At 46.4% G+C, this 14,865-nt stretch overlaps 1 protein-coding gene across 3 annotated transcripts in view; it reads right to left on the bottom strand.

Annotated features, from left to right (window-relative positions):
• Nucleotides 1-14,865, bottom strand: part of Fnip2 (folliculin interacting protein 2) — a 92,186-nt gene that overhangs the window by 23,762 nt on the left and 53,559 nt on the right. For all 3 annotated transcript variants that reach the window (XM_041658910.1, XM_041658912.1, XM_041658911.1), the window contains 5 exons: nucleotides 10,444-10,573; nucleotides 4,122-4,323; nucleotides 3,481-3,569; nucleotides 1,355-1,501; nucleotides 1,078-1,247 (listed from right to left, as the gene is read on the bottom strand). In XM_041658910.1, coding sequence (XP_041514844.1) covers nucleotides 1,078-1,247; nucleotides 1,355-1,501; nucleotides 3,481-3,569; nucleotides 4,122-4,323; nucleotides 10,444-10,573 — 738 coding nt within the window. The remainder of the gene's footprint in view (nucleotides 1-1,077; nucleotides 1,248-1,354; nucleotides 1,502-3,480; nucleotides 3,570-4,121; nucleotides 4,324-10,443; nucleotides 10,574-14,865) is intronic.

Genomic DNA, 14,865 nt, shown 5'->3' with positions numbered 1-14,865 from the left:
CCCTGCTTGCTAGGACTAGAGTGCTTCCCCCAGCCCACTGCTGTTCCTACCAATTACCATTTGGAGATTCCCTCAGCTAAGCCTTCCTGGAAAAGGTCATCCACCCTCTTTCTCCCTCTGTAAATGCCCCACAATGGACTTTTCAGGTAACAGCAACAGAGCAAAGGTGTTTGTACACCGATTGCATCTCACAGTAAACACAAGTCCTGACCCCACCCCGTCTGATGTGTGCTTGCTTATCTACACATGAGGCCCCAGCCAGGTTCTATCCTTAACACACAGAAGGAAGAGGCCCAGGAAGGCTAGCTAAGTGCCTGCCTGCAGAAAGGAACCAAGTGCAAGGCTTCGGGGCCCCATATCATCCACTTGCCCACCCTTCTCCACGTGCTACAGTGTTCTCAAATGATCTGGTCATGGACATGCCTTGTCCAGCAGGCGGCAGACTACTGCATCCGAGAGGCTGAGTTCCAGCACACGGGCAGAATGTCATGTAAAGTCACTTTGACGCTCGCTGAGTACAGGCATGCAACCCCAGTCTCGCCTATGAAGCGCTAGGTTCCTATGTGTAGCTTTCCCCTGGTCTTCTGTTTCCCCAGACACTCTATCCTACAGGCAATGGTTCTCACTTGAGTTCCTTTGGTTGCCCCTCCCCCCAGGGAAGCTTGGCAATGTTGGGAGACATTTGGACGGTTATAACTTTGGGCAGAGAGGAATTGTACTGGGATCTAACGAATGGACGTCAAGAGTTTGCTGAGCAACCTATGAGAAGTGAGGGAGCCCTCCTCTGCCCCATCACAACTCAGCCACAGAGAATCATCTGGCCCAGTCTGTCAGTAGCTAAGGAAACCGAGACAGGATGAACAGCCTCTGCGAAGTGGAGAACTTAGTTGACCAATACTGCCTCAAAACAAAGCTACCTGTGAGGGAGAGGGATGTGGAGCAGTCTCAATCCTGCAAGAGACAATCCTCGAACGACTGGGCTGGAAAGCCAGTACAAGCCATAATTTCCAGCACCCCGCCTTGCCCAGCCCCCCATTTCATCAGATATATCCTCTGAGCAGTCAGATTAGTACTAACCCAGCTGGGCCCAGAGAGGATTGTACGGATGTGTTTTGGCCAGCATGTTCACCGACTGAGAGGTACGCTTCTCCGAGAAGGCTTTAATTGGGGGGTGATCAACAGGCATGACAGTTGGTACCCAGGCCAAGTGGTAGGTTAACACTGCAGTCAGCAAGGCAGCAAAAAACCTTGGAAAGACGGACAAAAGCACACCAAAATTAGTCAAATACAGAACACAGCCACGTCCTGTGCAGAGCACACACTGGCTTGGGATCTGCCCACAAGTTACGCTTACTGGTTTTTGTTGACCTGCTCGATCAGAAGTATAAATTCCTTGAGGAAGCGCTGGCAGAGCTGGGTTTTTTCCAAGGTACTCGACATCATGGTGAGCCACACTGGTTCGGCTATCCTCGGAACAGAATACAAGTTCCAGATAGTCCCTCTACAGGAAGAGAGAAGGGACAAGAACAGTTGTTTTGAGTATCTTAGTATCAAAGAATAAAGCTGATCACTGTAATTTCGATATGTGTTCGCCTTAAGGAATTAAAAAACAAATTAACACAGGTTGGCAAGACAGAAGAACCATACTTGGAGTAGACTATGTAGCCATGTGCCTAAAGCAATCAGGACAGAACACAGGTTGGCAAGACAGAAGAACCATACTTGGAGTAGACTATGTAGCCATGTGCCTAAAGCAATCAGGACAGAACACAGGTTGGCCAGACAGAAGAACCATACTTGGAGTAGACTATGTAGCCATGTGCCTAAAGCAATCAGGACAGAACACGAATCTACCTCGGCAAAAATAGAAAACAGAAAACGAACAAAAAAACCTCACACCTCAAAAAAACAGTATTTACTGAGTGAAGAAGCTGTGACCGCGAACTGTACGTAACAATAACAATCAAAGGGTGTCCACTTAAGAGTGCGGGGGTGGGGTAGACACGGGAGGATACCTGAGAGGGGTAGTAAGTAGCAAGGTCTAGGATCTACCTACGAAATTCACGTCTCAGCTGGGCATGGTGGCACACACTTTTAAATCTCAGCACTTGGGAGGCAGAGGCAGGTGGATCCCTGTGAGTTCAAGGCCAGCCTGGCCTACAGAGTAAGTTCCAGGACAGATAGGGTCTCACTATATAGCGCTATTTCAAAAAACCAAAAAAAAAAAAAAAAAAAAAACCCCACAACAACAACAAAAAACCCAAAAATCAAAAAACAAAATGAAACAAACAAAAAAGTCTCCAAATATTAGTACATTATTTTGTCCGATTCTGGAGGGCTCACGGTCAAAATAAGTAAACGACTTCTACGTACACAACCTTAGCTTTTTGATTTCCGGTTTTCACCCCTGAAAGACTAGTGTTCAGATCAGCATCCAGACCCTCGAGCACAAGCCAGCGCTGAGTGTGACCCCGGCAAGGCCGTCTGCAAACCTAGAGCTGCCCCAAGGAGACAGCTCACCCATCATCTCCACAGTACTTCTCAAAACAAAACAACCTAAGCAGTTCCGTTTCCACAGCCAGTGCTCAGAAAAAGCGGTTACACTGCTTCAAGCAGCACTGAGCCCATCAATGAAAGAATGGTCTAACATTCTAGGAAATGTAATTTTTTTTCACCTCCCAGCTATTCGGCTCATTCACTCCCAACGGCTTTGCCGTGAGATTCCATTCCGGACTGAGAGACTGGCTCTGAGAAACTCGGATGAGCACAGCGGGAGAAATTCCCACACCTGGAGCAGAGTACCTTGCCACCCACACTCCGAGGGCAAGGACTACAGAAAACCAGTGCCCATAGGTGATTAGCGGAGGCAGAGGTCAGTTAGATTCGCTATCCAGACCAGGGCACGGACCTCAGGCAAGGCATGTGCACCAGACCCACCCTGGCAGGGTAGAGCTAGGTCTCCACAAATGTACACACTATCCATGATCTCTAGGGGATAAGACGCACCCCTGAACCCAAGCTTCTCCGTCTGTGAAAAGGGTAGAGGGGTTTCCCCTTCATCATTAATGATACGATAGATCATGGAACTGACTTGTCCTTAAAAATTACTTTCTAGTTCTAATGAAAATAATACCCTTAATCTAGGTGAGGTGATGCACGCCTTAATCCCAGAACTCGGGAGGCAGAGGCCAGTGCATCTCTGAGTTTAAAACAACGAGAACAACACAACACAACAAAGAAGAAAACTAATCCGATTAAGAACCGCCAGGCACAGTGAAGATTACTTGGGGCTGTGTTACTCAACCTGTCCTCACACAGGTGGAGACATTAAAATGACTACAAACCGCCAGTCCCCCAAGTTGAGAGAGAGAGAGAGAGAGAGAGAGAGAGAGAGAGAGAGAGAGAGAGCGAGCAGCTCACAGCAGCTGGCAATACTGAGGCTCATCATTTCCTGCTGGAGTTTCAAACCTCGTACCTTACCTGAATTCTCCCAAAGCTTCCATCAGACGGCTCACATAAAACTGGACACGGAGACTTGATTCTGCGATCTTCCTACAGGAGATCATGGCCTTCATGGGAGAGAGTGAGGCAAATTACTCTCGGAGAAGAAATTCCTTTATAACTGACCAGCTAGCGCTCATTAATGAACGATGATGTTTTTTTGTTTTTTTGTTTTTTCGAGACAGGGTTTCTCTGTGGCTTTGGAGCCTGTCCTGGAACTAGCTCTCTAGACCAGGCTGAACGATGATGTTATAAGAAATTAAAACACATAGCAATGGTGCATCCCCTCATCAAAAAGCAGTAATTTCCTTCCCTACAGCAACCAGTGTCGGATCTCCAACCTTAAAAATCCCAAGACCCATCATTCCAGGGCACATTTTGACTTCCTTATGCAGGCCATCTGACACACACAGACAAGTGCTGTCTTTGGCTGCAAATATCTCCCGTTTGTCAGTAGGTTTCAATCTTATTACCTTTCATTTTCTTATTGAAGTGTTTTTGCTTGGAATGGATCCCAGGGCCTTGCACACGCTGTGTAAGTGCTCTACCCCTGAGCTGAGCTGCACCCCACCCCTTGTACACGCTGTACCCCTGAGCACGTACATCCCCCATCCCCTAACCTTCTCAATGGCACTCTTCAGCCTGTTCATGTGAGATTCAAACAGGGGGAAGTGGGAGAAAAAGAAGTCCTGGAAGTTCTGCTGTGCTGCTTCTCTCTCGCACAGGGAAAAGATGATGCTGATAGCGATTTTCTTCCTTCTCACCATGGCTGGATTGGAGCTAGAGGCTTCGTCAGCCAAGCTAAACATCTCATCCGCTGACCTGGAGGAAAATTAAGTTTGAAATTGAAGCGGCCATGGATCAGTGAATCACTGAAGGTAAGCTGTCTTGCCGTGTGACGATACCTCAGGAAGCAAGGCAGACACCGAGAACTGAGCTGGTCATTCACCTGCCTCAGATCATCATCTTCTCTCTCCTTTGTCAAGGAGACTGAAGGACCACTTACCACACATCATCACCCTGCCATCAAGAGAAGTTCAAATGAAAGCCACTGCACGACACACACGAGAAACAAGAGAAACCCTGCCTCAACAAGCTAGAAGGCAGGGACCGACTCCTGAGAGCTGCCCTCTGATGTCTATACAAGCCCTCTGGCACACATTGGTTTGTATCAAACAAAGAAACAAATGAAATCGGTCCTTGGTTTTTGTTGATAGGCAAGAATAGATGAGACACTGAAGACCGGTCCTGTGGTCCTGCGGAGTATTCTGTGTACACAGATGCACACTTCAAGGCTTACTAGTGCCTTCCCCAAGGCTATTAAAGCCACCAGAGGAAGCTACTCCTTTAAACGCCCTGATGAAGCCAAGTGACTGACTGACTGAGAACTCTGGGAAAGCCACTAAGCAGCAAGGTTCAACACTCTTTGGGTACAGGCAAGTTCTCAAAGAACTTATGATCCTTCTGAGAGGCGGCTTCTGTAATAAAAGAACTACAGAGCCAATAAATTCTTGATACATATCCGATCTGTCTTAGGGATAATACAATTCTGGTTGAACCACAACTCTGATTTAAATGCTGTGAAAAGCCGGGCAAGCGACCACACAGCTACTAACACAGAGTGAAAAGGAGAGCGTTTGCTCTGTTCTCCAAAGGCACTGCAGCGAGAGTCGGAGGCTACTGCAGATGTGTGCAGCTAGCCTGCAACACGACAGCCCCCAACACATGCTCTCTTAGTGGCCAACTTTACCATCTTTTGGGCTCTATTCCAAGTCTATAACATTCTGTACGCTTTAAACTATATCTGGATCATACTAACATCTGCACACCCAAGCTGCACGGTTAGAAGATCTGTTTAAAAGAAAAAGCTCCTTGCTCTAGGCTCTGAGGGACATGTTTCTGCATTCCTTAGCATCCCTCAGATGTGGGAAGAGGGACATGGCAGCGCCTGATCTGTGGGTGTCGTGTGAATGTACCAAGTGTCATACCATATCTACCAACTCAGAAATCTCCAGATCCCAATCACCAGAAAAAGCTCTGAGAATCACACAGAATGTCACATTTTCACAAGGGAAGAGATCGGGTATTTTAAAAAGCTCCTAGTCTTTGTTGTGAAGTCCTTGTATTAAAAGCTTGTTTCTGCGCACAAGTTGATTTCTGTCCGGGCATGGACACATCTACAAGTCCCATCCCAAGAGGCTGAGGTAAACTGAAGAGGTAGATTTAAACTCAAGTTCAAGGACAGGTTGGGATAGCAACACCCTGTTTCAAAAAAAAAAAAAAAAGGGAATAGCAACAAAATATTCTTCTGAGCTATAATGCAAAACTTGCCTCTTTGCTGACTGCTCTACTCTTTCTCAAAAGCAAACCGCTTGTATCATCATTCCAATCCTCCTGAAGCCAAGGTGGTCTTTAATAGCCAAACTGTGATCAACACCGGGCTCTATTTACTCTTCATCTCCATCTCTACTGTCTCCACGCCGACAGTCAACTTGGCTATCGGTGTAAGCCCAGCAGAGAGTGCCACCTGCTGAACTGCTGTGACTCCTTCCTCGCTGAGCAGAAACTAGATCTTACCGGCAACAACTCTTCACTAAAATCTAAAGCTCCCCAGCTTCAGTCTGTAGTCCTGGGTCAATATCCAAACTGGAATAAATCATAGAGAGCCTTAATTATCTTTTAGGTATTATCCCACAATAAGGGATGTTTGGGCATGTGTCACAGAATTCAATCATATAACCAGACACTTCTCTCCAGAGTCTCTCTCCAGGTCACCAGGTAAGCTACACAAGCTCTTCTATAAATAGAGAAACTGAAGCAGTGCTTGCCTGGGGAACAGATAGCTCTCCGGTAAGGATGCTAGTGTTACAACCTAGGATAGCTGTCTGCCATTCTTGGCTTGCTGGATGACCAGATGTCCACCCCGCCTGCCCCACCAGCCCCAGCTCATGCTATTGGAGGCACTGTGATGGCTGCGGTTCCACGGGAAAGATGGAAGCACAGATCAGCCCACATGTTTCAAGACAGAAGAACCACGGCTGCACACTTAGGTCTTTTCCATATAGAGAAATCAAGTAGAGGGGGTATAGTAGTTCACGCTTTTAACCCTATCACATGGAAGCAAGGCAGGAGGACCATGAGTTCAAGGCTACTGTGGGCTGGAGTTAGATCCTACCTCAAATGAAACAAAGCTGTGTTTTGTTACAATTAAATATATTGATATATAAGAACTTAAAATCAGGGGGCTGGAGAGATGGCTCAGTGGTTAAGAGCATTGCCTGCTCTTCCAAAGGTCCTGAGTTCAATTCCCAGCAACCACATGGTGGCTCACAACCATCTGTAATGAGGTCTGGTGCCCTCTTCTGGCCTGCAGACATACACGCAGAAAGAATATTGTATACATAATATATTTTTAAAAAAAAAGAACTTAAAATCATAATCACTTAAAATAAAAACCATCATCATTTTAGTTGATATAGACAAACTACAACCAATATCAGGGCTATTTAGCACAATTATTGCTGAAGTCAGATTGAAACTATGAAACAGATAATACGCTAAGTCTAAGAACAGCCCACTGGAAACTTTGTTCAATTTACTAATCAAAAGGCTTCCAAGGGGCATGTCTCCATGTCTGGTTCCTTTGGGACTTGGGGCGGTTTTCTCCAAGAGATAAAATACCCGAGGTGCCTTTATCCTTGCAGATAGCAGAGCTATTACCAGCTGCAGGATGTGTAACACCGCCACCTAGGTGCCTAATACCACAGCTTGCCACCTGGCACAACAAGGTAGCCTGAAGCCAGAGCAGAACTGTCCTAACTACCTATAACTCTCTTAGGAAGGATTTTTGATTTATCTTAAAATTAATTTTTTTTTGCTTTTTTAATATGATTGTCTCATGTAGCCCTGGCTTGCCTAAAATTTGCTACATATATACAGGCTAACCTTGAAGTCATAGAAATCCATGTGTCTCAACCCCCAAGAGTCAGAATCAAAGGTGTACACTGCCATGTAGGGCAGGAGGATGTTTTTAATTATTGTGCATTTCTCAAAGCCAGAAACAGTGAGATTCTGTCATCAGCGTAAGAAGCAATCCTCAGCCAAGAGTGGCTGGGTATCGATAGCCCCAACACTCAGGCTCCAGGTCAGTCAGTCTCGGAACACAAGAGCAGGAATGGGGGGAAGGGAGGAAGTAACAGCAGAGGGAGGCAGGCTACAGTACCCTCAACAGCATCTTCCTCCAGAAGGGGCTGAGATCCACAACCTAACTGCTGTGTAGTCTTTCCAGGTTAGTCACAGTAACAGAGAGGGATATAAATACTTAGAAAAAAAAAAAACTAACAATGAATCAGGATACTGTTTGATACCCTATTAAAAATAACACAAAATGTTATTTTTATAATTTATATTTTATATATTATACTATGTAATATACTATTATATTTTAAGTTAGATTATTTTTAAATGCAAGCTTTGCACGCTAGCACTTACACTAACATTCTCCTTGCCTTATGAGGAGGGGCTTGGCAGTTTCACTTTGCACTGGTCCCATAAACTATGTAGCCAGTCCTGACTATGTGACCAGGCTATCAGAAGGTAAGATACTTTTTTAGGTGGAGACTCCTATCCAGGAACTATCCACAGCTCCCAATGCCAGGTCTCCATTCAGTTTGTCTTCTGGGTTCAGACACGCTACAGATAGCTTCAGACCTAAATCTGAAGGAATTAAAAGTACTTGCAGTGAAGAGAAGCCTCCGTGGATAGCCTTCTGCATCCATCTCTTCACACCACAGAAGCTACAGAGCGACAGGGAGGATAAGCCACACTGGCCAATATCTTATCTACGACCATGCCGGGAATGGTGGCAGACACCTTTAATCCTAGCACTTGAGAGGCAGAGGCAGGTGGATCTATGCTGAGCTTGAGGGCAGCCTCGTCTACCCTCGTCTACATAGTGAGTTCCAGGATAGCCAGGACTATGTAGAGACCATGTCTCAAAGAAAATTATCATTTTTATTTTGTATGTGTAATATGGCTTGCGTAATTTGCCATGCACACATCTGGAAGTCAAAGGAGAACTTTGACTTTGGGAATTTGGCTCTCCTCTTCCACTGTTTGGATCCTGAGACTCAGACCTGGGACATTAAGCTTGGCTGCTGATGCCTTAACCACAGAGCCATCTTGAGAGCCAAAGTTTTGCTTTTTTGGGACAGGTCTCTCTGTGTAGCCCAGGCTGTTCCTGAACGCAAGTTTTCACTGTGTCAACCTCCAAGGGCTCAGACTACAGGCACGCACCGCCAATGTTAATCTGTGGCCATATTCTAAGCCCTGTCTGGCCACTTGACTCGCTCATCCAGTTTCTCTCCTAACAACACTGAGGCTGAACCTCCAGTAACCTGATGCACAGAGGAAGACGCACCCGAGGCCTAGTTACTGTGCTCTGTCACGTGGCAGATGCCATGACCTCATCCATCACTCCACTTGAAGTTCATGCACCAAAGAGCGGCGGCTCAGTGAAGGATCAGCTGTGAGCTTTTTATGTTGCTCTCTAGGGATCTGAACAGAAGAGGTGTCTCCAGCTCGCACTGCACAGCTGATCTTTCTACAGGGCTCTCAACAGCCTTCACGAGGACCCACCCACCATGTTTCTTATTTCCGAGTCCCAATGTACCACACACCTTCATGGTATTTATTTATCATGTGCCAATGTTTCCTGACACCTGTTTACTGTCCTCTTCCCCCCCCCCCCCTGTTTATAAACCACCACAACACAAGCTCAGGGCTGGACCACCTTCACAGATTCTCCAAACACAGTGATTACAAACTCAATTTGATTTTTATAGACTCAATTACTGACACAAATTATTTTAGTGACATGTTTGAAAATTACCTTTACATTTTTAGAGCTATAAAAAGAAGGGCCTGGACGCTACTGGTCTAGCATCAAATCTATACACCGAACACAACTGAATAAACTTTAGATTCAAAACCACACTGACATAAAGGTAGGGAATAATACCTTAAGGCTATCTCTATGTACACTTGTTGGGAGCAGTGAGCCCCCAGATCCTGAATTTCTTGTAAACTTGTTTTCCCCTGATCTGAGTGCCTACAGCTGCTCTGAGCACGAGACCTTCAGGAGTTCCTGATGGCAGGGGAATGGTTTCTGGTGTGTTTGGCTGGGGCGTGGCTATCCCTATATAAGCTGCCTCTGGTCACAATAAAGGGGGCATTCTTGGGGCATTTCTGGCATCAAGGATGACCTGTGTCTCTGTGTGTTTGTGTGTTTCAATCTCCAGCCCCTTGCCCGGTTCACAAACTGTATGGCGGTGCACAGAACACAGACGGGGTGTGGTGAGCCACATATACTCATTTTCATGCTGTTTAGTCTAAGAATTTAAGTGCCACAAAGGGATCATGCCTTAAATACCACACTGGAATCACTGTAACCAGGGGAAGAGATGTGTCCCATCTTTATTACTTATAGCCATGTCTGGAAGGAATCTGGCTTAGAGAGAGAGAGAGAGAGAGAGAGAGAGAGAGAGAGAGAGAGAGAGAGAGAGGGCATTATTTAAATTATCACCAAATCTAGCATATACATTGTGTAGCTATCCAGGCATTTCCAGTAACTTCTAAATAAAAAGACCTTTTTCCCAGCTGGGTACAGTGTCAACATACTCCTAATCCTTATACTTAGGAAGCAGAGGCAAAGCAAGGCGTTTAAGCCCTGTCTGGGCTACATATTGTATTCCAGGCCAACTTGCTCAGCTTTAATTTACTATCTTCTCCCTAACAATTGAACTTGTAAACTTCCAGACTAAGCTGTAGCTAATCACAAGGATTCAGGTCGTCTTCTCCCGACAACAGCAAGGATAACCCTGCCAGGTTTCCTATGTTGTTTACAGTAGCGCTTTCCGTAGCCAGCGGAAACATGTAACTCACCTCCTTGGAAAGATGCCATTTTCCAAACTCGTCGTCTGACTTCGAAGCCAGCGGCGCTGATAGCTGCTGGAAGAGGACGTAGAGGAGCTCGGGGACGGGAAGGGTGTGATCAAAAGGCTGCTCAGCGAAGCTGCAAGGAAGCAAATTCCGAATGTGAGCGTCCAAGCTCGAGTTCTCAGAACGCAACTGTGTTCAGTACCGCTGGACTATCCATGTACAGTGAGTTCCATAGAGGCTGGGGGACAGTCAGAACCCATATGAAACGTTAGGTTCCTAGTGTGCACTGGTAATCCTGGCACTGAGGAGGAAGAGACGGGAGAAGCCCTGGGGCTCACTGGCCAACTCAGAGAGATCCACGTCCCAGGGAAAGACCCTATCTCAGGAAGCAAGCAACACCCAAGGCTGACTTCTGTCTAATACAAACTCACACAGCACGTGCTTGCACATCTGCACCCAGATGTTCACCCCTCTCTCCAGTGAGTAAATCAGTAATAAACAAACATGCCAGGCGTGGTGGTGCATTCCCGTACCCTCCGTACTAGAGGCGCAGAGGCAGGAGGACCTTGAGTTCTAGGCCACCTTAACTATATAAATTTCAAGTTCCAGGCTAGCCTGAGCTACAAAATTGATCTATAGTCATCCCCCAAAGAGTTTAAGATGGCAAATTTATATGTAATATGTATTTCAACGCCATAAACGCATACATACACACTCTCAGCCTGAAACTTTGTATTCTACCAATCACATCCAGCAGGGGGAGACTAAAACTTCTCTCTTTCAAACATTTCTATATATAAGAGGAAAAGAAACAACAGGTTTTTTTGACACTATCTGTTGCTATGTAAACTAAATTGCCCCTGAACTCTCAATCCTCCTGCCTCAACACCCCTCTTTCGAATCACAGATGCACATCACCCCATTTCGATACTCTGCCCACACTCAGCCACCTCCTATTCTTAGCCACATGGATTCCTCCTAATCCACAAATCCGCACGCAGACCCGATCAGTGCACCCTCGACCAGGCTTTACATCACAAACGCCAAAGGAATTATTGCTCCTTCCATTGGAATACGCACTCCAGATTTCTAAGAACACAGCGCACATAACATCACACTCCAAAGCTTGTTTACGGTTTGCACCGGCTGGTTTTGTGGCACAAGCTAGAGCCATCAGAGGGGAAGGAGCCTCAGTTGAGGCGATGCCTCCATGAGATCCAGCTGTAAGGCACCTTCTCAATTAGTTATCAATGAGGAAGGGCCCAGCCCATGATGTGTGGTGCCATCCCTGGGCTGGTGGTCCTGGGCTCTCTAAGGTGGGCTGACTAAGCCAGGCAAAGCAGGCAGGTAAGCAGCTCTCCTCCACGGCCTCTGCATCAGCTCCTGTGTCAGGATCCTGCCCTGTCCTGACTTCCTGTCCTGACTATCAATGATGAGCGGCAATGCTCAAGTGTAAGCCAAATAAACCCTTTCCCCCCCGCCCCCCGCAACTTGCTATTTGGTCATGGTGTTTCGTCGCAGCAACAGAAACCCCAACTAAGACACGTGTCTTCTTTTGCCAATTTCTTCATTCTCTATTTGGAGGTAAAATTTAGGCAAAGTAATCAATCCATCCACATAAGAGAGCATCCCCTCTCTCCTGATCCTCATTTTTCTTCTTCTTGTTTTTATTTTTGAGACAAGTTCTTTCCGTGTAGCTCTGGCTGTCCTGAAACTCACTATATAGACCAGGCTGGCCTCAAACACACAGAGACCAGCCAGCCTGCTTCTGACCCTCAAATACAGAACTCTTACCCTCCTTTCTCTGGTCCCCTCTCATCTCCATATCTGAATAAACTATTTCTAGTCTTAAATAGTATTTTTTTTTTTACATAAGAGCTGAACTCTTTTGAATTGTTGTAACTATTCTGAAAATAAATCACTAGGCATGGTGATCTGAATTAGAATGACCCCCATAGGCTCACCTAACCAGCCTGCCCCGCCCCCCCTTGCCTGCTGCCTGCTGATCAGGATATAAAGCCCTCAGGTCTTTCTCCAGCACCATGCCTGTGGCCACACCCCCTGCCATGGTGACGATAGATTAACCCTCTGAGACTGTAAGCAAGCCACCAATTAAGAGTTTCTTTTGTAAGTGGCTTCGGTCATGGTGTGTCTTCACAGCAGTAAAACATGAACTAAGACGCTAGGGTCTTAAGGAATGGATGACAGAAGTAAATTCTTTTCTCGGTGGTCAGAGAAAATCTTAGGAGACTCAGTTAAAATGCCACCAAGAGGGGACTCAAGAAGGGCTCAAAGGGAATATATACCAGACACCTAATCTACAAGAAGAAAACTGAACAATATCATTAAAACAAAACAAAACACTACTGGAAGGCGTCTGGAGAAGGCTCAGCAGCTGAGAGTGCTTCCTGTCATGGAGGGTAGAGGGCGCCGGCAATCTCTGCCTTCCGCAGCCATCCAAACAGGCTCCTTCGAGATGATACACTGTAAATACCACACATCCACCCAGAGCTAATCCCTGTGATCCTAGCCTACCCACTCCCAGCCACAGCTCTGCAAAGCCTGTTCCCACCGCAGCCTTTGGCTAGCCGTCCTCTCAATACCAAACTACTACTTGCTTTGGCATTCAGGGAGCAGGTCCCTCCTGGCATGTCCGTCTCCGCTGCACTTCTCCCTCTCAGGGGCTTTCCCTGAGCACCCGAATATTCTCCTCCCTTCGGTGATCAGGGGGGTGTAGTTCTTGCAGCACACACTCTGATCTGGTGTGTCCTTCCCCAACACAACAGCAACCTCTGTTTATCCCAGCAATACCGACAGGTCAGGCCTTTGCTCTCTTAGACATTTGGAAAGCTTTTAGGGTCCTTAAAATTTAGTATGTAGTCATTACTTTAAAACAAAGTAAAATGACAGCGATTAAAAAGCCAATGAGATAGCATGTGTTCCTGGTGTCTGCCAAAAGAAGGCTTATAATCTCCCTGGAACTGCAGTTACACACAGTTGTGAGCCATCGCGTGGATGCTGAGAACTGAACCGCAGTCCTCTGGAGGACAGTCATGTTCTTAAGCACTGGGCCATCTCTCCAGCCTGGGCTCTTGGGCTCATAAGGAAACATCCATTTTTTCCCCTTAAACTCACCTGTAACCTAGGCTGGCCTAAAACATATGATCCCCCTGCCTCAGTCTACTGACTGGTGGGATTACAGACACGCATGATTAGGTTTGGCATTAAGAGAAAAAAAAAATCTTAGTGACTAGAATACTGTAAGACCTCGAAGAGTCTTTATGTTAAGACAATGCCAAGTCCCTCGACAGGTAAAGATGTGCACTTAACTGGGAGATTTCAGAGTAGCTCCCAGCTGCAAGCAGACAGTACCTGCAATTGGATATATATATATACACACACATACACACACACACACACACACACACACACACACACAAAAGGCCACTGTACAGGAGGGCACTGTCAGCCCTCACTCTTGGGGAACCCACTGGCTAAGAGATTTTTAAACCCCAAGGAGTCTTCCTTGACTCTCATAACTCCTACTTGACAGTCGCAAGTTCCCTTGACGGGCTTTGAGAAAGCTCCTGGATCTAGCTGGCACAGATTCATGAATTTAATGTGAACATGGACCCTCAATTACCTGCTTCTCAAAATTAAGAAAAAGCAGTTACAGGAAACTGTAAAACCCGAGGACTATCAAACACACGAGCTGCTACCGACTTGCAAATGAACTAGGAAAACCATAGCAACGTTCCTGTCGACGTCAGTTCTCTCAAAATCTCAATCTCTATTTGGAACAAGAAGGGACACAAGTGGTGGTGGCACACACCTTTAGTCCCAGCACTCGGGAGGCAGAGGTAGGCGGATCTCTGAGATCGAGGCCACCCTGGTCTGAACAGCTAGTTCTAGGACAGGCTCCGATGCTACAGAGAAACCCTGTCTCAAAAAACAAAAACAACAACAACAACAAAAAAAAAAAAAAAGCAAAAAAGGGACATGGATAAAACAAGGCTGCATCCAGAAAGAAACGGAGCACTCTAGGGAGCCCAGCAGGGCAGGAGCACTCTAGGGAGCCCAGCAGGGCAGGAGCACTCTAGGGAGCCCAGCAGGGCAGCACTTGTCTGTCCAACACAGAGGGAAGTGGCGCCACGCGGAACAGGTCCTATCTATCACGCAGGCAGCAGCACTGTCATAGGCAGACTGACCACCACAGGCCTGCTCCATCCTGAGTGAGCAGTCAGCAAGCCAATTCCTAGTACAACTGGTACAATGAGGCTTCCTGCTGGAAGAGATGTATCAATCTCATATAAATTTGAGTATCATATAAAATTAGTTCATGTGCACAGATCATTCCTAGAGGCTGAACATCCAAGTTTCAGATCCTCACACACAAGAGTTGTAGAATATAGAGAAAAGAAAGAA

Source organism: Microtus oregoni, unplaced genomic scaffold (assembly GCF_018167655.1).
Source record: "Microtus oregoni isolate MIOR12 unplaced genomic scaffold, Mior012 000010F_ref0000083, whole genome shotgun sequence".
Lineage (NCBI taxonomy): Eukaryota > Metazoa > Chordata > Mammalia > Rodentia > Cricetidae > Microtus > Microtus oregoni.
The sequence above is the reverse complement of the archived record's forward strand: the minus strand, read 5'-3'. Positions and strand labels throughout refer to the sequence as shown.